The sequence below is a fragment of the Lethenteron reissneri genome, chromosome 31 (genome assembly GCF_015708825.2).
Source record: "Lethenteron reissneri isolate LAM-NWPU_2019-01 chromosome 31, ASM1570882v1, whole genome shotgun sequence".
Taxonomy (NCBI): domain Eukaryota; kingdom Metazoa; phylum Chordata; class Hyperoartia; order Petromyzontiformes; family Petromyzontidae; genus Lethenteron; species Lethenteron reissneri.
This window is the reverse complement of record NC_083809.1, coordinates 10768948-10793537: the sequence shown is the minus strand read 5'-3', so window position 1 is coordinate 10793537 and position 24590 is coordinate 10768948. Positions and strand designations below refer to the sequence as shown.

The 24590-nt window shown below is 52.6% G+C and overlaps 1 protein-coding gene across 4 annotated transcripts in view; it reads left to right on the top strand.

The window, feature by feature from the left end:
* The window catches only part of LOC133349782 (retinoic acid receptor beta-like), a 181978-nt gene extending 157451 nt beyond the window's left edge, over nt 1-24527 (top strand). For all 4 annotated transcript variants that reach the window (XM_061563521.1, XM_061563520.1, XM_061563522.1 and 1 more), the window contains 7 exons: nt 3526-3674; nt 5421-5562; nt 7232-7392; nt 15774-15950; nt 20271-20475; nt 21356-21514; nt 22154-24527. In XM_061563521.1, coding sequence (XP_061419505.1) covers nt 3526-3674; nt 5421-5562; nt 7232-7392; nt 15774-15950; nt 20271-20475; nt 21356-21514; nt 22154-22413 — 1253 coding nt within the window. In that variant the 3' untranslated portion in view covers nt 22414-24527. The remainder of the gene's footprint in view (nt 1-3525; nt 3675-5420; nt 5563-7231; nt 7393-15773; nt 15951-20270; nt 20476-21355; nt 21515-22153) is intronic.
* The last annotated feature ends 63 nt before the right edge of the window (nt 24528-24590 follow it).

Below are 24590 nucleotides of genomic sequence, written 5' to 3'. Positions count from 1 at the left end.
TGCTCAAAAGTGGAGGGGTCTCCGACATTCCCGTGCCAAATCACCAAGGGAGTCAGATTTCTGCAGATAATCTGCCTGCACGGGCTGAGCTCACAGCAGGGATAATGAAGACCAGCGCAAGATCCAATCCTCCTCCGTGTCTCCCTTATTACTACTCTGCTTAAGCGTGGGAGCCGGTTATTATGTTCATATGTAAACATTAAATTCCTTTTGGCAGTCTAAGCCTGTAACTCTGCTTAAGTCCTATAAATATATATTTGTATGACTTGTAGGGTTTGGCAAGAATCTCGGCAGCCAGTTCCCAGCATGTGACCCTTGTAATTAGTCATTGTGCGCGTGCATTGTGGCGTTGAGTGCGCCATCAATTGGCCGATTGTGGCGCACAGTGGACGTCGTTCAGCTGGAGCGATCGCTGCCGCCGCCGCCATCAACGACGTGGCGAGATGTTAACTACCTCGCCTGGTATGCAGGAAGTTGTGGGTTCGATCCCCGTCCTCACGACACCTGTATACTTGAGAGTTTGGATGTTCTCGGTCACGTGGAGTTTTCTCCGGGTCCTCCTGTTTTTCCCTCCACGTGTGTTTAGAGTATTCGGCTGCTAGAAATTTCCACGTGATAAGCCACCTCGCCGGGCTATTATTTGTAGCCTGGTGGTTTCTGAAAAAGAGCTATATAGCTCGGCGGGCCTTATTTAGTAAAATTAAAGATAGCTTAATAGTTTAGTTTGATGATGATGCATGTGGGATCCAGGGGAAGTGGCTTCCATTGACCACTGTTTTCTGTGAGAATTCCATGGAGAACTGTCCATGCCTGCCATCCAGACGTGGCAACAATTAAGACCGAGTTCGTAGATCTGCCATGGCTATAAGAGGCGGAGCGGTGGGACGGAGGCACTCCGCTACAAACACGGTCACCTGAGTTCGATTCCCAGCTGTGGGTAGCAAGTGGGAGCGGAACCGGTCCTGCACGTTCACCTTCGTGACTGACACGGCATGAGGAGACCTTCATCCAGCAGTGGATTAACACATGCCTCTAAATTCATATCAGAATGTAGGAGCACTGTCTCCAATGGAAAGTAAAGACACAAGCCAATGTGGCCTTGCAACCCAAAGTAGGGACCGCGTAGTAAACCACTGTAGTCTACGCTCCTTCAGCGGAGGAGGAGGAGGAGCATCACAACTACACAAACTCTCTCCAGAAGCCCTCTCGTCTGTCGCTGGAAGACCTCGAAATTGGCGTTTAGCGGCTGAACATATTCCTGCCTTCACGCGCAAGAATAGAATACAAACCACTCTGTGAGAATTAGCCTCCTCTGCGTAGGTTGATTCCGGTGGCTCTGCGCGTTGTTCGGCACGACGTTCGACGCTTCTTCTTCAGCTGCCGGCACGTGGAGCGCGAAGCGTTTGGACATTGAGCAAAAACGACACGCGTTGCAACCCCGCAAATCAGTCTCTGCACCTTCAACGTGGGGAAAAGGGCGGGGGTTGGTCATCGCCAGATTAGCGCCTCGGGCTCGCGACTGCCGCGGACACGTGGAGCGTGCCCGCAATCCGGGTGTTAGGGAGGCCCTCACCACGGCCGCCACGTCTCAACGTCCGTGCCACGGCCCCCTCCCTGAGTGCCGCTGGGAGCATCTTGCACTGGCGGGGGGCCGATGAAATGTTGCCCACACCCGGTCTCCGGGCAGCCGTAGCCCGGAGACGAAATCTTTCAGCGCCGCTTCATGCGCAAGGCTGACGTTTGCTGGGCACAGAGGGCCCACCGTCCTATCCCCCACGCAGGCAGCGATGACGACAATGGAGCCAAGCAGTGAAAGATGTTCATTATTCATAACAAGAATAGACTCTCTTTGAATAATAATAATATTATTATACACAGCGGAAAATATTTGCCGGATTATCGAGCCAGAGTTTCCAAAATTAAAATAGCGTGCCTCTGTTGTTGGGGGTTCCTGTGTGAGCAGGTGCATTGTGGGTGTTGTAGTTTGTGGCGATGGGTTTGCGGCTCGGTGGGGGCAGTAATCCATTTGTTTATTTTCGCAGCGTGCAGCGGCTTCCTTGCCCATTCAATGGGGAAGCTCATAGTCGCGGTGCCAAACGTAAGCACGAGCCATTTCAGGATGTTTTGTACATTTTCAATCAAACCGAAGCTTTAAAAAAATATATATATATATCGGGCGTTGTTGTAAGCAGAATCTCGTACAACGCAGATCCCAGCACAATTGCTTTGCTGTTATAACGCCGTCAGAATCGGAATCATTGTTTCCGCCATTTGCACAAAAAACAAGTTATTTTGGAGCTGCAATAGCATCGATGTGGCAGTTGTATTTATTCACAAGGAACGACTATTGATCGAGCGTGCCCAAGTGTGTTATACGAGCCCTTTTATGTCCTTTAGTCTCACATCAAAGTCTCGATCGCGGCATCAACAGAACCGCCGAATCTGCCGCAGCGGAGCGAGCTGTGAATTCCCGCAGCTGGCACACCGCGATGGTGTTTTTAACCCCGTGCGGTGCCCCCTTTCACCCCCCCCCCCCCGACGCCTATGCGCCGCCTTTCGCCCGAGTGGCCTAAGTGGCACGCTTGTCACGGGCCCTGGCGGCGAGGAACCAAGTGGGGCCTCCTGTCCCAATTTCCCCCGAACCCCCTCTTTGTGGCTGCCTTCGCCAGCCGCGCACTACTCGATAGCCACGCGCGCTGCTCCACCTCCCGCACGAACCTTCGCTCTGCGTGGCCGGGCATTGGCATAGGTTCGGCTCCCGTCGAGCGACGGTGAGATCTCACCTCGGTGGCACAGCGCGCGAGACCCGCGTTGGCCAAATAATTAAACCGCTAGATTTGGCAGCTACGCGAGGAGGTGGGTTCCGCCGCCGAACGCGTTTATTCGTGCGGTTGTCACTGTGCTGGCGGGCAGTCGGAGATAATTAAAATCGCAACACAAAGCGTCGTAATTTTTGGAATTATTTGTATGAAAATAAAATTCTTCCACCACGAGGGAGAAGAGGCCTGTGGTCGGCGGGGGGGGGGGGGGGGCAGGAGGGCTCTCGGGAGATGTCAGTGAATCGTGGCTGGCACCAGTTCGCGTGCTCTCATTGTTCTGCCCAAATAATGGATGTTGTGTTTGCCCTAGATACGGCTGTTTATACGCATGTTTGTTTGCAGGCTCCGTGTGCGCATGTGTGTTTGTATATTTGGGTGTCAGTTTGTTTGTCTGCCTGTCCGTCTGTTAGTCGTCTCGCCCCTCCTTAATAAATCTGTCTGTCGTTGTATTTGTTTGCCTGCATATGTACATGTCTGTTGTTTGCCTTCATCCTGGCCTGCATCTCGATTTGTCTCTCTGTCTGTTGTGGATGGGCTGCCCGTGCGTATATTTGACTGTCTGTCCATCTGCCGATCTCCGTTCTGTGGCCCGGTCTGTCGATGGTTGCCCTGCCACCACTGCACAAATCCCGGTCGGAGCGAGCGCTGATGCCCCGTCGCCCCCACTCCGTGCCTCTGTGCCCCCCCCACCCCCACTACCTTGCAGCCGTGGAAAGCCAGAGCAGCGGCTCGGAGGAGATCATCCCGAGCCCCCCGTCGCCGCTGCCGCCCCCGCGCGTCTACAAGCCGTGCTTCGTGTGCCAGGACAAGTCGTCGGGCTACCACTACGGCGTGAGCTCATGCGAGGGATGCAAGGTACCGTGGGGCGCCCGTCTCGTGGCTCGCCCGTACGGCGCGTGCGGGCGGCTCTGGCTGCTGGGGGGGATGCGGTGGGCGTGACTGGTTTTGTAGGGAGAAAGAGTTGGTTGTAGGCGGATGGAAATGAAGACGTTTGCTGCCGTAATGTTAATTGAACGATTGCATGTATCTCGTGTGTTGAGACACCGCGTGCGCCACCGCTGCGTGCGCCACCCTAATGCGTGCCACGCCCGGGTGTGCCACCGCCGCGTGTGCCACCCTAATGCGTGCCAGCCCTGTGTGTACCACCCCCGCATGTGCCACCGCCGCGTGCGCCACCGCCGCGTGCGCCACCCTAATGCGTGCCACGCCCGAGTGTGCCGAGCTGCTTTGCGGCTGCTTGAGTGCGCCGCTGTCGTTGTGCGTCAGCGCTTGCCTCACGACCGTCCCTTTGCCTGCGCCCCCAGCCACCTCTAGCTGCCTCTGTTTTGAACGAAATGGGATTGTGCTGTGGCCATGCTTTAGGAAGGAAACGGTTAACCTGCGGGAAAGCGCACTGAAAAGATGCCGTAAATCTGCACTTCTGGTCCATAAACGTTATTTATAGTCGTGCCAGCTCACGCCCATCCCTTTCCTACCAGGATTCCTAGGATTTAACGCCAAGGCTCCCAACACAACAAACGACAACGGGCGTCAATCGCGCTCGGGAGCGCGAACGCACGCTCGCTCGCTCGTTTATTTATTTAGCTCGCGGAAACCCCGTTGCGTGCCGATCGGCGAGCCACAGGTGAGCGTCGAAGCCGCTCGTTCTCTTTTGAGGTTGAACGCTCGGCCGAGCCGAGCTTTCTGACGCCGCATTACGCCGAGTTCTCAGGCCGATGACTGACAGCGAAACAAAAAAAACTTTCACTTCCCCCCCACCCCCCCCCCCCCTCGTTGTGATGGCACGAACGCACCGTGTCGCGTTATGTAATTCTGTTTTCGAGAGTGAGAATGCCTTCCTGCCTCCCCGCGCTGATCCGGTGGGAGTCGAGGGGGGGGGGGGGGAGACGCTGGTGCCGCGCCAACCACGCAATTGCGCTCCTCCAGCAGCACCAGCGTTGGCGCCTTAACAATACGGGGGGGGGTGCTGGGGGGGGGGGTGCTGGGGGGGGCGCTGCTCACCTCCTGCCGGGCCGGATCGCGACCCCCATCCTGGTGGGGGAGGGGGCATTTAGAGGCAGTAATGACAAGAATCGTCGTCGGTGTAGTTGGTATTCGCATCATTCTTACAGCACAAAGGCTCTCAGGAAGGCCGCTGTGGTTGACAGACGGATATAGTTCACCAACAGGGGGCGGTGTCGCAGTGGGGCTTTACCAGATTCATACATTCGTGAACGATTTTTCGTTAATCTCGAGATTTTGGAGCGCGACGCCGGCACGTGAAGCCGACTCGTCCTCGGACACCGTCACAGGATTTTTAAACTCCCCAAATGCGTTGCGGACGGACCACGCGCGCTGTTTGCGGCGCTACACCCGGGATGAACCGGGGTCGGCCGCCGAACCCGCGAACCTCCGCAACGCGAACGGGCGGCGAACGCGCTACCGCCAGGGACGCCAAATCACCCATCGCCCCAAATAAATCGGGCAACCGGGCCGGCGGCGACGTCGGCGGTGGCGTCAGCGTCGTCAGCTCAGCCTGACCTTGGCGCGCGTGCTGCCGTGTCCCCCCGTGGGGTCCCCCACCTCGCCCTCCCGCCCTCCCCCCCCCCCCCCCCCCCGCAGGGCTTCTTCCGACGCAGCATCCAGAAGAACATGGTGTACACCTGCCCTCGCGACAAGGGCTGCGTGATCAACAAGGTGACGCGCAACCGCTGCCAGTACTGCCGCCTGCAGAAGTGCTTCGAGGTCGGCATGTCCAAGGAGTGTAAGTCCGCGGAGGAGCGTTGCTTAGCGTATGAGCAAGCCTGCTGGATGGGGTGCCTTTCCACGCCGCGCGGGGGACACAAGGGGTTATCTGGCCGTACTCTGCCACCCTAATCAGGCTGGGTAGATGAAGGCGAAGGGGCGTAGATGTCAGAGCATCGAGGTACAACGATGGATTTTTGCGGCACTGCCCTCCGCTGAGAACAACGTAGCCCCGCAGCGGCCTTTAACACCTGCTGTGGTGGTCACCCATCCAAGCACTATCGTGGAAATTGTAAGTAGGTGGGGAATTCCGACGTGTGCTCCATGTGTCGCCCCCTTGAGTTGTCAAGCTATCGGATGTTTACTGACAAAATGAATCCCGCCGGTCTTGGGAATCGGTTTAAACCACGGCTGAATCTCTGGCCGGGTTCGAGTGGAGTTTCTCCCAGGCGGAGCCGCGTAGGCCGCGCGATTCCGGACGGACGTGCGGGTTCGTCACAGCAAAGGTTCAGGGTTTTCCCGGCCGATTACCGAGTCCCCCGTCCGCAGCGCGTCGTCTTCTCAGCCCGTGTCCCCCGGGTGCAGCTATCGCGGGGCAGGTGCGGCCTCGACTCCCAGCGGGTGCAGTCATGGAATGAACTCCGCTGACCACACACAGAGCGGGGGGGATGGGGGGAAAGGTTTCTGCCGGACGCTTTGGCGCTCGGCGTCGCCGTCGCCGCCGTCGGTTATTCGCCCCGCTGACCCGTGCAGGACGCAACCCCCGTGGCGCTGCCGCCCCCCTCCGCAACAAGCCCACACGCGTCGGCGCAAGGCGCCGCGCTCGGTGCCCGTCCTGTTCTGCCGGTCTATAAATACAGGGGGGGGGGGGTATGTGTTGACGTGCAATTATCCACGTGGGGATTATTTGTAGATTGAAATGTGAAGGATTTCCCACTTGATAAAGACGAGGCCGCGAATGTTCCTGCGGCGAGCAATGTGGGCCAGTCGTGTCGGTGGCTGCGTTTCTACATTAAACAGCATCTGGAGAGGGATTCAAAAACCAACTAAACGGGGTTTAACTGGATCATGCAGCAGGGAGCCTCGCTTGTGTTCCACGAGAGCAAACTGCAGACGCATGACGCTTATATTTCACATTTTTTATGTGCGTTGCACATTAAACTGCGAAAGCACTGGGTATGACAAGCCAGAGCACCCAGAAACGAGATGCGGTGAATGGTCCGAGGTTTAAGATATCCAGTGCAGTTTTATGGGTTTGGCCAGCAGGCCGTGTGGTAAATGCTCGCAGTGACAGCGATGGAATCTTGCGTGTTTATAAACGAGCGTCGTTGGCTCTCACCGTGCAAGGATACGACGGGAAGTGACTTTTCCATAATTGTGCCGATGCCGTTTTACCGCTTCGCAGAGGGCCCTGTAGGAGATAGCATTTCAAGCAAAAACAAAGAAACGCATTTTATCGGTTTCCTCGCCACCGCGATAGTTTTGAACTCCCTTTTATCTCCACGACGCCACTCAGCAGTGACTCACGGGGGCCCGGACCTCAGCGATCAGCCTCGGGGGCCGAGGCCGCGGGGCTCAGCCGTATATTTAACTCGTGCCTCATCCTACGTTTCACACGAGCGAATCGTAGGACGAGTCGACGACATTCTATCGCGATGAATGACGCCCCTCTGTCTTCCTCCCGGCAGCCGTGCGGAACGACCGGAACAAGAAGAAGAAGGATGTGGCCAAGCAGGAGCCCTCGGAGACCCTGGCCATGCCGGCCGAGATGGAAGTCCTCATCGAGAAGGTCCACAAGGCGCACCAGGAGACCTTCCCGTCGCTCTACCAGCTGGGGAAGTACACCATGGTGAGTCTGGCGACGTGTGCGCCGGGGACCGAGAGGTCCGCGCGTGTGCCCGGCAGGCGCCGCGGTGCGCGTGCGCGCGAGTGAGGCCGCGGCGTGGCGAGTGATGCGGTCACCGTTCCCCCGGTGCTGTCGCTCGACTCGGCTGCGTTCGGGTTGATTTATTGCCACATGCTTCAGACCCCAGGTTTTGCTGTAGATACGGATCAGGCATTATTATCGCGAGAGGGGTGTTCTGGAGAGCGTAATGTCCGTGCCCTCGGCGCGCCTGTGCCTGCTGTGGCCGGGTACGACCGCTCGGGCAGCGCCTCCTCCCTTGAGTGATGCGCGTGGGCGGTGGGCGGAGACGTCTTCGCGACGGGTGCCAGGGTGGCGCTTGGCCCCTGTGCGTGAGCCACGGCGCCGCTCTTGGGTCGTGCGCCGCGTCGACTTGATGCTCGTTCTAGAAGCCGCCCCTCCCTGCTGATGAATTCCAATCTGGGATGTGAATTGTCATTTGATGGGGAAAAAAAATAGGGCACTTGTCTGCAGCGAGAATTATATTGAGTCAGAATAACACGTCCAAACGTCGTGGCCAGCAGACTTGGCATTTCGCTGCTGGACATACTGCGCTTCCGCCTTGAGCGAGTATATAATAGCGGAATACGCTTATTTCAAGTTTATTTATTCACGTGTTTCTTTTGAGTAGCCAGGGCCGTCCATAGGGGGTGGGGGTGGCGAGTGTGGGGCCCGGGACAACTCGCACACAATGTGCGCCCCCCCCCGACACCTTCAAACTAAAACGGAACTTTGACATCTGACACCGGTGACGTCGAAGCGCGGAGGCCCACCCAAAGCTCGGGGCCCGGGGCGTTCGCCCCGATTCGCCGCAGGGGATGGCTCTGGCTGGCACTAGCGTCCGTGTGGGTGACCTGCGCTGGGGTCAGCGGTGGCCCCGCCACTTGCGGCGGAGCGACGGAGCGCGTGGCGTCCAGCGGCCTTGCCTCCACTGCTGGCTTGCGAGCCTCTCCCCCCCCCCCCCCGTGTCAACGTCGTGCGTCCGCGTCGCTCTGGTGCAAAAGGCCAATGAAGTAAATCCATTGGCCGCAGGTTTCTGCGCGTGTTACAGTAAAGTATCAACTTCGTGGCTCAGGATTTGTATCTCGTCGGTGTGGCACCAAAGTTAGTTGTAATGGTAATTAGTCGTGACAGAAAGCAGGTGAGCAGAATGCAGATGTGAAACCTGAACTGCTCGCCAGTCATAGCGGCAGCGTGGCGCAGGAGGTAGCACTGGTGCCTCACGGCAAGGAGCGCCCCGGTTCACTTCGTGTTGAGCGCGCCTTTCTGCGTGGAGTTTGTGTGGAGTTTGTGTATTCTCCTACTGCTCTGTGTGGGTTTCCTCCGGGTTCTTCGGTTTCATCTCATAGCTAAAAAGAAAATACCCCACGCAACTTAACCGGTGTTGACTAAGAACATCCCCAATGCCGGAAGATTGCACTGCAAGTGATTCAATTGGGATTACAACACAGCAGCAACATCGCCCCCTGCTGCGAAAACCCGCTAGGGCCCTCCCTGACAACAACGAGTCCTTGTACGTAAGTCGAGCTCCTTTCGCACCCATATGTAGCCAGCCCTGCTAATCGGAGGCTTGGTGAGGCTTTCATCGGTAAATCAGCGTAGTTGTAGTAATTGCGCATTTCAGTTGGCGGTCGACATTCGAAGTGGACTGCGACCTTCTCAGGAATGACGCCGCCCCCCGTGGCCCCCCCCCCCTACCGTGATCAAACAAATCACTCGAGACGCCGGAGTCTGGCAGCAGCAAGAGCGGTTCATGCGAACGCTATCGCAAGTAGGTCGCACGTTTGGCGCGACGGCCCTTCGCCGGCTACGCGTCACGAACGGAGAGCGGCAAAGATACAGCTGCAGATCCACCAGCCACCCTCCGCGATTGTGCAGCAGCGGCTGCTGGCCTGGAGCACGTGCGCCCGGCACGACGTTACCGCTGCCCGCAAGCAACGGTCACCAATGCCGAGCGCATCCGCCAGCGCCCTGGTCTCGACATCCACGGCCTTCGCCCAACGCAGGATCATGGCCGACGGGGGTGGGCGGGGGTTGCTCGTTAACCGTGCGCATGACGGATGCGCGGCATCTTCCGGGGGGGGTGGGTCAGGAGCTCCCCCCTCAATCATCCGGCGCTCGCTCGTCGCCTGCGGCGAAAACCACAATGGCGTGCGTCGGCAGCGCCACCTCGCCACTGATCCTGCGGCCGTGCACACGGTGATCCTGCGGCCCTGAACACGCAACCGCCGGGAGAAGAGCCTCCAATGGAGGAGCTCCTCAAGAGGGTATTTGGCCTACTCTTCGACACTGGCCAAACCGTCATGGAAGGGTTGGGACTACCCACACTTTACCCCACTATGCGCTGATGTGCCCGTGTGCACCCCACCCCCTGCTCCTCCCTGCTGGGTGCACAGAGGCATGGGAGATTGATCCGGCAACCTCTGGATTGCAAGTCCCCAGCAGCCTCCCCACCCTTTGTCTGTAATACATGGGGTTGCGAACACCATGCTAACATTCCACGGTTGTGTTTTATTGAGCACTTTATAGATATTCTTGGTTCTTTCAGTAAAGTCACGTAGAAGGGAAATAATTAAATAATAAAAATAAAACAATAAAATTCTCACGACGTTTCATTATTTCTCTTCTACGTGACTTTACAGAAAGAACTAAGAATATGAATCCCTGCAGTCACGAAAGCTTAAAATCGAAATTTAACCACTTAATAGAAGTTGAACATTTTTATTTTCCCAGGTAAGGTCCACTGAGCTACATATCTCTTTTTCAGAAGCGACCTGGACACAAATGACAGTTCAACAAATTGCCTTATCGCGTGGAAATGTATAGTAGGCAAATTCTCCAAAAGCATGTTTCTAAATCTGAAAGGGAAAAAACCAGAGGACCCGAAGAAAATCTGCACGACCACGGGGAGAACATGCAAACTCCACATATACAGGTGTCGGGGTTGGGATCAAACCCACGACCTCTTGCATACCAGGCGAGGTAGTGAACATCTCGCCACCGCGGCACCTTTCTGTGTGAAGTTTGTATGTTCTCCTCCTCTTCTGTATGGGTTCCCTCCAGGTTCTCCGGTTTTCGTCCTGTAGAAAAAAAACTCACTCAACGTAAACCGCGTAACATAAGCAGTGTAAACGGCGCGAGCTTGTCCCCTCGCGATGGCCACAGAGGGGATCATCGGCCGTGCACTCTGGGCCCTTTCCACCCAGAGGCGAGCAGGCGAGCGATTCGTATTTGAAAGTCAGCCGAAAGATTTCACTCCAAGGAGAGAAAAAAAAAACACACACACTTCAAGATTAAATTAATTGTCAAAGAGTGATATTAAAAGTGCTCTCATGTCCTCTAAAATTTGCTCCATCAATGGGAATCTTTAAAGTATAAATGCCAGCGCTTCCTTTGAACTGTCATTTCGTATTGATTGGGCCTTCTGACCTACATACAGCCGACGCCGTTTGAAGCGCCGGACCAGTGCCCTTGAAGCCGCCCATTGTCTGGGTGTCTGGCCTCCGCGGCTATAAATGCCGAGGGTCGGTGGCGGCCGCGGGTCGCGTGCGAGCCTGGCGCTGACCTGGTGACATGTGAATCACAATTCCTCTGAGCGCTTTTTTCAAAGCCCGACGTTTACTGCACCACGGCGCATTCCGAGGTACACAAGGGATTCTAGACAGGCCTTTTAACATTTATAGCGTCATTTATTTCCATAAATTGAGAGGGGGGGGGATGGTGGCTTGTAAAATTTCCGGGATTGCAGCATCCCCGAGCAAAGAGTTGTTTGGCGTGCTCGTATAACAAAGGGAAGGTCTGCTCGTTTTCACAGGCCCCGCTTGTCATTTCTCCGCTCGTGATTTTGATTTATCTCTGTCGGTTCTTAAAATAGAGAGATGAGGAGCCATTGCGGCTCTGTGCTCGTAATGTGAGCGGCAGGCCTTGGTTGCGCTTGCACGAGCACCCTGGCGCATTAGCCGCGTGTGCCGCGTCCCGGGCCTTCCTCCCAAGTGCTGACTACGATGCCGGATATTTACGCAGCAAAGCACCGCCAAGTCTCGAGAGATTTTTTTTTTTTTACGTCAGAGTCCCGCTTACATGCTCGCGGAGTGTTTCGCCAAATTGCATTCAATCGTGAGAAAAGGCAGGAATGCTAAAAGCTCCGCACGGATAGATTAAAAAAATCCATCGCTCTACTACCATCGCCTGGCCACCTTGCAACCGAAGCTGCTGTATTGCCAGGCGGTCTCCCACCCGAGTACTCGCCAAGCTCAGACCCTCGCGTCTCAGATGCGACGAGGCCGGCTGCGCTCAGGGCGATGTAGCTGCAGGCTCATTTCTGCGGGGACGATCGCTGCCGAAGGGCAAATGCCACGCGCACCGGTGCGCGTGGCTGTGTTGTAATCGCGATTCGCGACGAGCAGCACTTGCGGCCGTGCGTTTTCCCAAACGGAACGCACGCGAATCGGTCGCGTGAATCGTCTCGCGAACAATAACAAGAATGATGATGACTGCGCGGAGCCGGTCTGTGGCGCCAGCTGCCTGCGCGTCTCTGGCCGCGGTCGCGGCAGCGCCGTCACCGTCGATCTCGGGCGAACGGGCGATAGCCGGCGGCAGCTGCCCTCCTTGACATTTCCTCGCAGGTCGCGGCGCCGTCGCGCACGTCCACGCGACGCCGAGTGCTCCGTCTCCCAATCCCGTGGCTTTGAAAAGGTCACCGGATCGCAGTGGCAAACGCGGGAGCTGGCGGCCGTAGGTGGGGAGAGAGTGAGTGGGGAGGCGGGGGAGCAGCCGCTAGCGACGGACGTGCATTGTGTGCAGCACGCACACCGGTCGCCACGTGCAGGACGCGCAACCAGACACCCGCACCACTTGCACACATCACGCTCACACGGCGTGCACTACATACAGCAAAGACAAAATCTTCGCTATAGCTTTAACAGACTGTTGTAGCAAGGGCTGGTTAGAGAGCATCTATGAAGGCCGGCACGGTACACGAGGGGGTGGGTGGCTGGCACCATGCCCGACCACCTTTGTCTCCCCAGTGGCGATATTTACACACAGCACCGGGTACTAATTTCAGGCTGAGTTTACCTAGGGTTATTCCCAGGACCGGTTCAGATAATCGTGACTGGTGTTGGCCGTGAGCGGGAATCGAAACCCGGGTTGCCGGCTTCATAACGCAGTGTAGCGCTAACCGCTACGCCCCCCCCCACCCATGTACCCACGTACATCACACACAACAACAACAACCGCCATTCGCCACTAAGTGGTGGTGACGTCACCATGACGCTTGTGCCAGGCTATGTGCACCTTGAGGCCACGCAAAGTGTCGAACGCCTGCCGGCAGGAGGTCACGGGGCAGACCCAGTTGCCACGGGTCGACTGACTGAGATGACCGAGATGAGTGGCTGATGCACCACCTGTGCCCCCTACTGTGCCAACTTGCTGTGCTTTAGGCACCCGGCGCTCCGCTCGTTGTTGTGAGCGTCGCTCCTCCGCCCTCCGTTGTTGTTGGAGGACGACTGCCTCCAACTGCGCAAGAGCACACACGGCGCATTCGTACCGCGCGCGAGCGCACGACAGACGCCCCACGCTGCCAGGTGGCCGGCCGAAGGGATTCCGTGTCCGGGTGCGCGCCGGTGCCGAGGTTGTTTTCTCTGCGCGCGGACGTGCGAGTGCACAAACAAGGGATGGCCACCGCCGCCAGACAGCCAGCCAGCGTGGAGTGTTCGTCCGCCCAAGAGGACAGAGTTAATACATCGGGAGTTGCTGGTGAGACTTCACGGAGGCACCTCTGGGGCTTTGTGGAAGATGCAGCACTTTAAGTGGTGGCATTGTTGTGGCGTGCGTCTCAAAAGCAGAGAAAGCTTTTAAAAGCTCTAACGCTCTGAAATTCAATCAGTCACGGTTGATGTTTATATAAAATAAGGGGGAAAAAAATCGCCGTTTGAAAATTAAAGGTAGTGGTTTCGATCGCAGCCTGTCGCATCATAAATCATCATCGTCAGCCATGGCCACTCCACTGCTGGATGAAGGCCTTGGCAAGCGGGCGCCAACTCTCATGATCCTGCGATTCTACGAGCGAATCTAAATTCGTTGTACACGCACGGTGTCATTTTCAAGAGGCGCGACAGGTCACATTTTTTTGCGGAGTGCTTTATCTCTCTGTGGCGAGTACGCTTCGGCAGTCCCGCTTTCCAGAGATTCACGTTTTTTTTCGGCCTATTTTCCGAGGCAAGTAATAAACGCGGAGCGACAGATGCGACGACCCCCCCCCGCCCCCACCCCCCCAAGGGCTGGCACACGGAGGATGTGTCTCCTATTTTTATTGAGGAACAACTCCGGTGCCCCTGGGACAAACCAAATAAACCCGTTTGAAGTTTGTGCTGAAAGTGTTGCACTCCCACGCGTAATGCAGCCTTAACGGGGGGGGGGTGGGGGGGGGTGCATTGGCAACATTTTCATCGCGATAAGGAAATCGCTCTGAACATTCTGACGCGGCTTCACAGGGCTGACGTTTATCTGGAATGGCTGGTGCCATTTTTCGGACAACTCGCTCTTCGTGGGGGCGAAGTGTTTGCGCGAGGTGTCCCTCGGTAACAGAGAATTAGCAGCGGCCTCGCTCGGCGGAGCGTTGCGAAAAGGAGCCCCGATGGGAGCGACGGGCGAAAAAAAAAAATATCGGGAAAAGTTTCGAGTAAAAAAATACCTTGCTTTCGTATTGATTTCAACGAAGCCGTCGGGACATGGGGGGGGGGGGGGAAGTTTGACTTTGCTCGATGCCTTTGTGTTGTACATTAAGGCCACACTTTGCATAAAGCGATCGACAAGGTCATTTAGTGGCAGCATCTTGAGTCCTTCTCACGAGAGAGCCGCGGCGTCCGCGTTGTTCTTATGCCGGCGAGCGCACGGGGACCTTCCGTGGAGGTGGCATGGCAGGGTGTCGTTTATATTGCTCCCCTCGGACACCCGCGTTAGGCCGAAAAATTGCACATTAACCCTTTCGCCTTCCGAGACTTTTGCAAGTTGCAGGGAAGATCCCGTTCACCACTGAATGTTGGAACGCGCAAGCGATTCGCGTTCATTTTATTTTGAGAGGCGTAGTAGCGCCCTTCTTCTTAATGGCATTGTACTCATCGCAGAGAACTGTAGTGACACGACCGCACTCTTATGATAGCTGGCGCAGTACTGTGCCCCACGCTCTCACGCTTGGTCGGAAGACATACCCATGAAGTTCTTTTATTTTACTTTTTCTCCAGCTTTCTGTTCCAATGACATACACTTACGTCATCGGAATGGAATGACGTACACTGATGGGAAAGGGTGAAGCAGAATGACCAACTGTGAGTTGAAATGTGTAGCTTATGTTGTTGGTGCGGGTGGAGGATGTTAGGCATTTCATGGTAAAATAGTATGCCTGTTACGATGCATTCATTCGTGTGTGTTAGAATCAAGTAGATTTTTTTTATCTGCACTTGATAAAGTCACCCTGTGGGCTCTAAAGTGGTGCCATGGTGATGAGATGTTAACTACCTCGGAGGTCATGAGTTTGATCCCGACCCTGATGCCTGTACATTTGGAGTTTGTGTGTTTTCCCCGTGGTCACGTGGCTTTTTCTCCCGGGTCCTCCGGTTTTTCCTTCCACATTTTTTTTTTATCAACATTCATGTTAGAGTATTTGGCTGCTATAAATTTCCACGCGATAAGCCACTTCATTGACCTTCTCAATGTGCCTTACCTGGTAAAACAGACAAAGAGTAACCAATAGTAAATAGTAGGCGCTGCATTTGTAACATTGCAGAAAAAAAACAAGATTCTTGAATCAAATCTCAACCCCCGTATCTTGGCAGTTCATCGAATCACCAGGGGATGAATTGTTCCATCGCTCCAGGATACCGTAAGCAACATGGCAGTTCACGTGCAAAGCAAGTGTCGGAGATTAAATTAGGAAGAGGAGGTTGCAATGGGCGTGACGCAGATGCAGGACGGAGGAGGACAGGTTACCCAGGCCGGCATTGCAGTGACACCCAGAGGTCGGCAGATGGTGGGACAGACCTGGGTGGCTGAACGTCGAATGCATTACAATCGAGTGATATATCAGAAGTAAAGCGATGGCACAGCCTGGTGGCATCAACAGCATTGTTCGTGATGACCTCTTGTACGTTGAGCTTCTTTTGCACCGTACGTAGCCAACCATGCTAATCGGCGGCGCGGGGGGGGGAAGGACAATCTTGAGTCGGTTCTTTCCCCGAGTCTCTCGCGAGTGCTGAGCGAGGGGGTTGAGTGTCGTCGCCCACCCGTCGCCCGCTGACCGCTGACCGCTGACGTCGTGGCGTCCGCAGAACTCGAGCGCCGACCACCGTGTGCAGCTGGACCTGGGCCTGTGGGACAAGTTCAGTGAGCTGGCCACCAAGTGCATCATCAAGATCGTGGAGTTCGCCAAGCGCCTGCCCGGGTTCGTCAACCTCTCCATCGCTGACCAGATCACGCTGCTCAAGGCCGCCTGCCTCGACATCCTGGTGAGAGCGCCACGGGCGATGGTGACGGGCACTGCCGCCGCGGCAGTGCAGTTTTGCACTCGGCACTCTCTCGTGTTTGCTGACTAACCGTTAACAACTATTTGTTTTATTTCAACCAGGTAAGGCCCACTGAGCTATGTAGCTCTTTTTCAGCAGAGACCTGGCCACAAACGAAGTGGCTTATCGTGTGATATTTACAGCAGCCAAATACTCTTAAACTCGTGTTTTTAAATGTAGGGGGAAAAACCGGGGGACCCGGAGAAAAATCCACGCGACCACGGGGAGAGCATTGCAAACTTCAAATACACAGGCATCAGGGTTGGGATTGAACCCACGACCTCCTTTATACCAGGCGAGATAGTTAACATCTCACCACTGTGGCGTTGCTGATGATATCGTCACCATGACAACCTGAGGAAATTATATAAGAAACATAAATAAAGAAGGGTTTATTAAGTTAGGCTCAAGGTGAACATTATCAAAACGAAATTAGCGTACACATAAATACTGTAGAAAATGTTTTAAAAGAAAGCTCGTGGTCAATGTGTCCGAGTCCGTGTGTATGTCTACAGCAGTTATTGAAAGAGAATTTGGATTAAAATAACAATAATGAAACGGCAGACGAGAGCAGGTTGACATTTTCAGAAATCTGAAGCTAATAATGTTAATGCAACGTGCTAATGCGCCTAGAGGATTGAGTTTTAATCAATGTATACGACCTGCTGTGGAATATGGACCGGAAACGTGGAAAATGTAACCAAAATCGGAAAATTGTGCAGAGAAGCATGATTATCGTCAGCCAAGGCGGCCGCACACACGGCAGCTCCGCTAGCTTAATGCTCGAACCCTGCTGCCCATCGCCTCGACCCCCACTGACATCATCTCCATTAGAACATAACCACGACTTCAGCTGCAACCCCCCTCTTGAGCTTTTAACCTTTGTCCATCTCCCGTACCTCCTCGTGGCATCCAAAGAACTTCCGTGGAGCTGGCCGGAGCGTATTCTCTCGGGAGATCAGGGGGTGGGTTTGGAGCGGGCGTAGGTGTCTCCTGGTTTTGCACGGTTTTCCCTTTTTCCCCGCTTTGTTTTTTTTTGCTGAAGGGGGCAGGAATCCGAAGGAAGGGGGGAACTGCAAACGATTGCCTACCCTGCCGCGAGAGAGAGAGGGAGAGAGGTTCTTTTGCGGTCACAGTGCCAATTGTGCTCTGGGGTTTGTCTTGCCGAGTTCACCGCCCGGAGCGCTTCAACGCCACCGTTTCTCCTCGTTTACGAATCCAAATAATTGGAGAAGAGATGTCTGCGAACGGCGTTTCACGCCAAAATCTTCCAATTAAAATGTTTTTCGAGGCGCATAAAAAAAAAAAACCTTAATCAACGTTAAATTAAAAACGACAAGGGGCAAGCGACGAGGGGTTTCGGCGCCGCCAAGCACTTCAACAAAGCCGCGTGCGTCGTGGCAGGCAGATCACCGCGGCGGACGGGTCGCTCCTTCGTTGTGTCCCTCGGCATGAGGAGTGACAGTCCCGTAATGCCACACGGCTGTCGTCCGTGTGTCGCCCTCGGACAGACCTTAATTTTAATGAGCTTTTTTTTTTTCCAACGTAGCGCAAGGCCGCGGCGGCTGCGAAACACTGAAGGGCAGCTTTCAAGTGAGGCCTAGCTATAACATTCTGTCAGGGGCCTGACCTTGCCTTGGCCTTGACTCAAAGAGATCTCTTCACCGCCCGTGATGGATTGGATAACTTAAAACAGTGCGTGGCTGACAGCCCATCTGTCTGCCTTTAAATATCGAGCGATCTGGCAGTCAATTCATCTTACTCGTTTTGGGGAGATTGGACGCTGCTGGTGTTTATGGGGCGAGAGGACCTGTGTTGAGTTGATGTGTCAGTGGCTCCGGATTATTATTAACACTGAAGGAAGGTAAAGTGGGAATGCAAACTCGGAAATATGTGTTGTAGAAAAGCCACAACAAAGGTGGAGGCAACTTTGCCGCACCGCCAAACACCACCATCTCTGTTTTCCACATCGGCTCGGTTTCAATTGCACTGAACCGTTGCTTGTGTCCTGATTTACTCTGCGCATGGGCACTGCGGCCCAGTTTTCAGTTTCCAATAGCGCTCGCAGTGTTCTGTATCATCAGTTATCCAATACGATGTGTCTCCTCTGCAGCGCATTGCTTGTTGTCTGCTTATTAAAGAGATGTCTTTCTGCCTAGGGCATAGCATCCATATTCGTCCTTGAATGACACGTTGAGCCAAACTAGTCTGTTAAATTATGATTTCCGTTGCTTTATTTCGTTGCAATGTTTTTTTGAAATTCAATTTGATCTCTTTTACTCATCCTTCTCTTCACAATCTTTATCTATAAATACCAATTATTTTTTAGTTGAATCTAAATGTCGTTTTTGCGCTCAAAATACACCACTGCGTTGAGGCTTACTGTGCTATGTATTTGAAGAAAATTGGGAAAATCCACATTCAGTTTATCACCCAAAGAAAATCAACATACCTATTTTATTTTGGCTAAATATGGGTGATTTTTTTGACTTTATTTTTCAATTAAAGTGAATTCCTCCATTATGCTTAGGCTCACACTGCTGTATATTGAAGGGATTTGGAAAATTCCACGTTAAAAGTCTCACGCAAAATAAATCGACATACTAACCTACGTCGTTTTTGGCCAAAATGGCCCAATTATTGAACGTTATGTTTTTTATTAAAAAGTGAATTCCTCCATTGCGTTGTCTTAACGTGCTATATACAGAATTAGAGTAAATTGGGAAATTCCACGTGAAAATTTTCACCCAAAAAAAAAATCGACAGACTAAGTATAAACCATTTATGACTAAAGATTGATTGCTGTGTTTTAGATTAATTCTTCTGTGCTGTTGAAGAGTTAATAATAATACATACAGTAGTCCCTCGGTTAATAGTGACATTGGTTTACGGTTTTTCGGTTATCGTTTAACGTTAACATTTTGACTATCGGGATTTTTACATTATGAACGCGGGTGTCAATTTCGGCCAATCCGAGTGCTCGTAAGTGGGGCTGAGCCATGCCCTCAGCCAATCAGCGACGCCCATTTATGATCGTTTAGAACTCGACTGGCTTTGTTCACATTGTCTTTGGTTCTTTCGGTAAAGTCACTTAGATAAAAAAAATACATTGTCACCTTTTCTGTTTTGGCAGTGGAAACAGTTCTCTCGCAGACTCAGTGAGTTTTGTTTACTTTTCAACTTATAAGTGAAATCGATTAACAGTTATGTCGGTCCACAGTAGTCTTGGGGGGAACGGATTAAAAACGTTAAACGAGGGGCTACTTCATTAATGTAGAGTACCTTGCTTTGAAAAATCACAAAGCGCTCTTCACGTGAAGAGTCGAGTCTCCGTAAATGAATAGACGACATTGCACCGAGCCCGGCGATGGCGTAAGACGTTAAGCTTTCAGTCGCGGCTTAAAATCATCGACGTCGTCCGAGTCGCGGACACGGCTGGGGTGGCGGGCGTTGTCGAAAGGTTGGGGGACCAACGAACGATGGAGGCCGCCGGTTCCTTCACCATACCAGTGTCCGGTTAATACTTTCCCTCGTTACTCATCTTCATATTACGGTTGATTTACCTTCAAGTGCTTTTTGTCCTTCCGCTTATAACTTGAGGAAGCAAAGGTCGCGCGAGGATGAGGAGTTCAACAAAAAAAAACCAGCAAAGGATTCACCTTTCAAAAGTGCACGTTTAAAAAATGGGTTTATTGAGACCGGCTCAGCAAGAAAGGTGAATACGGGAGAATTTTCAACAATGTATCTTTGAACCGAAATAACTGTTAATCGATTAAGAGATTGAGGATTTGCAGGCCGTGTCAATCCATGGCGGTGAGCGCACAACTGCGGACACAGCTGTGTCAGCGAGCCAGCGCCACGCTCGCCGCTGACCCTGACAAGTTCATAAACTCTTCGCCTTGGTGGCAGCACTCTCTGGCTTTTGTCTGGATGAAGAGCAATTTCTAGGTCTGCTCCCAGATAAGTTAGCCGGAAGAAGGCTTCAGTTTGCTCTGCGGTGGGTTGCTTCAATGCCTCCATTGAAATGTCGGAGTTCCCAGCGGTTCACTGCTCTCCAGTTCATGCAATCCGATCGGCGTTTCCACATTTTCATGCCGAAAATATGAACTTCCGTTTACGAACGTGGATCTGCCGTGAAATGTGCCGATTCGATTCAACGTGAACCGTTGATTCTTGAGGTACTTTAAACCCGGATGTTCTTTAGTGGCAACACTGCAGCTAAGTGTGTCTGTCTCTCTCCGTCTTGGCGTCCGTCCCCCCCAGATCCTGCGGATCTGCACGCGCTACACCCCGGAGCAGGACACGATGACGTTCTCAGACGGCCTGACGCTTAACCGCACGCAGATGCACAACGCGGGCTTCGGGCCGCTCACCGACCTCGTGTTCACCTTTGCCAACCAGCTGCTGCCCCTGAGTGTGGACGACACGGAGGCTGGCCTGCTCGCCGCCATCTGCCTCATCTCTGGAGGTGCCGGCAGACCCTGGCCACAGCGTGGCCGCTCGTGCAGTGTAGCCGTTCCCGCTCATGGCCACCAACACCAGTGCCGATTATTTGAACCGGTCCTGGGCCTCCCCTAGGTCGACTCAGCCTCAAATTAGTACCTGGTGCAGTGTGTAAACATCGCCACTGGGGATACAAAGGTAACCGGGCGTGGTGCTGGCTCGTGTGCCATGCCGGCCTTCATAGGTGCTTGCGAACAGCACTTGCCCTAACAGTCCGTTAAGGCTATTCGGTGGATCTTTGTGTGCGCGCTTCAATGGGTGCGCAAGTGTATGTGCATGCATGGGGAGTGTCGTAGTTGGCGCACTGCCCTATGAACCCGGTGACCCCAGTTTGATTCCCTTTCACAGCCAAAATCGGTGACAGATATCTGAAACTGGATCAGGGCCTCTCCCTAGGTCGATTGGGTCTTAAATGAACACCTAGCACACATTAATTATCAGCACTGGGGAGACAAAGGCGGCGAGACGTGGCGCTGGCCACCCACCCACTCATGTGCTATGTCAGCCTTAATCGGTGCTCGATAACAGCACTTGGGAAAGGGTGGCGCAGCGGTAAGCGGACTGCGCTATGAACCAGGCGACCGGAGTTCGATTCCTACTCACAGCCAACATCGGTGACGAATATCTGAACCGGGCCTGGGCCTCCCCTAGGTCGTCTCGGCCTCAAATGAGCACCTGGTTAAGTGTGTAAACATCGCCACTTGGGAGACGAAGGCGGCCCGGGCGTGGTGCTAGCCACCCACCCGCTTGTGTGCCGTGCTGGCCTGGATGGGTGCTCGCTGACAGCACTTGCCCCAACAGTCTGTTAATGCTATATGGGGGATCTTTGTCTTTTGTGCGCGCAGACCGGCAGGACCTGGAGGAGCCAGAGAAGGTGGAGCGGCTACAGGAGCCGCTGCTGGAAGCCATGAAGGTGTACGTGCGCCGGCGGCGACCCGACAAGCCACACATGTTCCCCAAGCTCCTCATGAAGATCACCGACCTACGCGGCATCAGTGCCAAGGGTGAGCTCGCCGTCACAAAGCGGCACGGCCACCACCGGCTGAACAGGTGGAAGTTCGGTCCGTAGAAGGGGTGTTGTGTCAAACACTCCTTCAGTTACGGTTCAAGTGTGAGCCATCTTGAAATGGTCAAACCTAAGAGAAATATCAGTTTGAGCATTTGATACAAATGGCCACAGGATTTTGCCATCGTCGGCCATGCCATAGCCCCGCTTAAGTGTGAGCTGTCAACCTGTTGCGATGACCCAGAAAAAAAACTAAAATTAATTAACTATCGATATCGAGGCTCCCACAGGACCATGCGGGAGGGCGTGTGGCAGTTTGGTGTTTGCTGTTAAGAGTGCGGTCGTGTCGTTAGTTCTTTGCGGTGAGTACAATGTCTTTTAAAACAATTGCACTAAGCCTCTCTAAATAAAACGAATGCTAACCGCTTGGGCGTTCTGTGATTCAGCGGTGAGCGGCACACCCACCCTGCAACTCGCAGATGTCTCGGAACGGTCGTTATGTACAACAGGGGTGGTCCTATGCCCACATGCTGCGCAAGGTTGCCGCGGCGCCACAGGCATCATCGCCCCCACCCCCCCACCCCGCTATCCATCCGAACCGCCCGTTGCGCCCGCTCTCTCGCTTGTGCCCCGGCAGGTACGGAGCGGGTGATCACGCTGAAGATGGAGATTCCGGGCTCCATGCCTCCCCTCATCCAGGAGATGCTGGAAAATTCGTACGGCTCGGAGGCGGGGTGCACGACCAGCGGAAGCTCGAGCCCAGGCACGCCCGAGGCCACGCCGCCCACGGCCGGCACGCCCGAGCCGGCGCACGTCGCGCCGCACGGGAAAGGACTGGCGCTCGCGCAGAAGACGAGCTCCAAGATCTCGCAGACCCCTCCCGTGGCCGGCAACTGATGCCCCGCGCGACGGTGAAGAGCCGCAAGCAATTGGACTCGTGCAGGAAGTTGACCTTTCTGTCGCAAGCGAGCGAAACTTTTCAAGGTCGATTCAAAAGGAGAGGAAGAAAAAGCGTTGTTTTATAAGACTGTTAATTGTTTGAGCCAACGGCTCCATATAATTAAGAACGTTTTATGAGTGTGAACTTTTTCAAAATCCCGTCATTAAAAATACGTGCGGGTTCGTTGGGATTTTGGCCACTGGGAGATACGTTGCAGAAGACGGCTCCAGGAAGTGTTTTCCAGCAATGTTAAACGTGCACATGAAGGTGATGTTTGTACTGTTGCACAATTTCACATCTTGCAGCAGCAAACGTGTGGAGCCAATTCAGTTGTCACATTGGAAAGATTTAGTGAGAACGGTTGAATATCCCAAGTTTGAACACATGAAGAAATTACGAGCATTCTTTTTTTTAATGAAAAGCACTGCTTTAGTTAAACAATTGTTTTCTAATGCTTTCTGAAGTTCAGTTAATAGTGCATTTGTTTTAATAAATAATACATCTGGGCAATTGGTTGACCAATGTCTTTTCTTCAATGTATTTTTCAAGTCTCACTAAAGGTGCAATGTTTATTGTGGATTAACACAAATTGGCCGCAAATGACAAGTCTGGGATTACATCATTTACACCGGACATAATAGGTAGACAAGATAAGGCGTAATTATTTTGTATGCAAACCAGATTAGTTTGGGAGGTCTGAATGCGAATTCACAGGAGAATGTGGAAACGCCCTCTGGGTCTTTCCCACCCACACAGGCAAGAGCTTTGTCAACACCAGCATTTATAGAGTATTACATTCAGCTATGAGTGCGAGAAGCAAAGTTAGGTTGAGCCGAAACATTACTGCAGTTTTAGAGGGCTGCTTGTTCATGTTCCGACGGTAAATAAATGAAAGTAATAATTTTTTTGTTTCCAAAACACAAGTCACTTTAATATTTTTGTACCGATTTTGAAAAATGAAAAAAAAATATCAAATGAAATGTTTCGCAAACTACTGTTTTATTGAATCTTTCAGATGTCTTGTATCTATGAGTTGTACTTTTAAAAAGGTTGGGGGGGGGGTGGAAATGTCATTTTGTGATGTTTTATGCCTTCCTTCAGGTCGTGAAGGACGGAGGGATGTCTAAGATCAGTGTAACGACTGTTGCCATGGGACTGTAACATATTTGCCTTTTCAAGTATTCACGAGCACGTCATGTAGGTCTTACGCCGACGAGTAGTCTTAATTTAATGAATAATTTGCAAGTATTTTGAGCACATGTATTTTACTACACTGAAGGATTTTGTGGAAAAGTTTAAATTAGCCACTTTTCTACTTCCTCACATTAAATTGTAATCATGAATCCTAAAAACTTTGTAACCGACTTCCCCCATTTTTTGTTTTAATACGCCAAGGCATTTCACTACCGTATGTTTACACTCGTCACAAGCAGGGTTTTGAAAAGCGTTCACCATTTTATGCAAACCCTCACTTCATAGATGAATGTTGTGAAAGAAGGGGTTGCGTGGAGCATTGTTTTGTATGTTGTCAAGCCCTCTGATTCAGTAGGCCGCTGTGTCACCACGTGTATTCTCATATTTGCTGAAAACATGTAAACTGCCATAACAGAAATAGGATTTATTGGTTTGTAGATTTGAGTCACTTGTGGTCATTTGTATATACTTTAGCTAAGTCCCGAAGTTCAGATGAAACATTGCAACTTTTCTCAACCTATCAACAGAAAAATAAAGTATATTTATCTTAATGTACTTCAAGAAATGTTATGGTTGGTCATTACAGAACATTTGGAACACTGGTTGACTGAATTAATGAGTTACTTATCTGGTGCTTAACTTGAGCATGCTAATCCACCTTATTCATTGTAATATGAAATTTACTTGAGTATTTTTAAGATTAAAATGTAAATTTTGGCCAAATCTGACTTTCAAATAAGTATTGTTATCCAAGTTATATTTAATAAACAGCACAGTGACATGATTGCAACCTGGAAAATAGTTGAAGGTCATAATTTTGTGAAAATCTATGGGAACTATTACTTATTTCATTTTAACATATTAGGATTAATGATTTAAAAAAAGGTGTAATCTGGCCCCGATACTTGCAGCCAACATGGCCAGGTGCAAAGTCACTCAT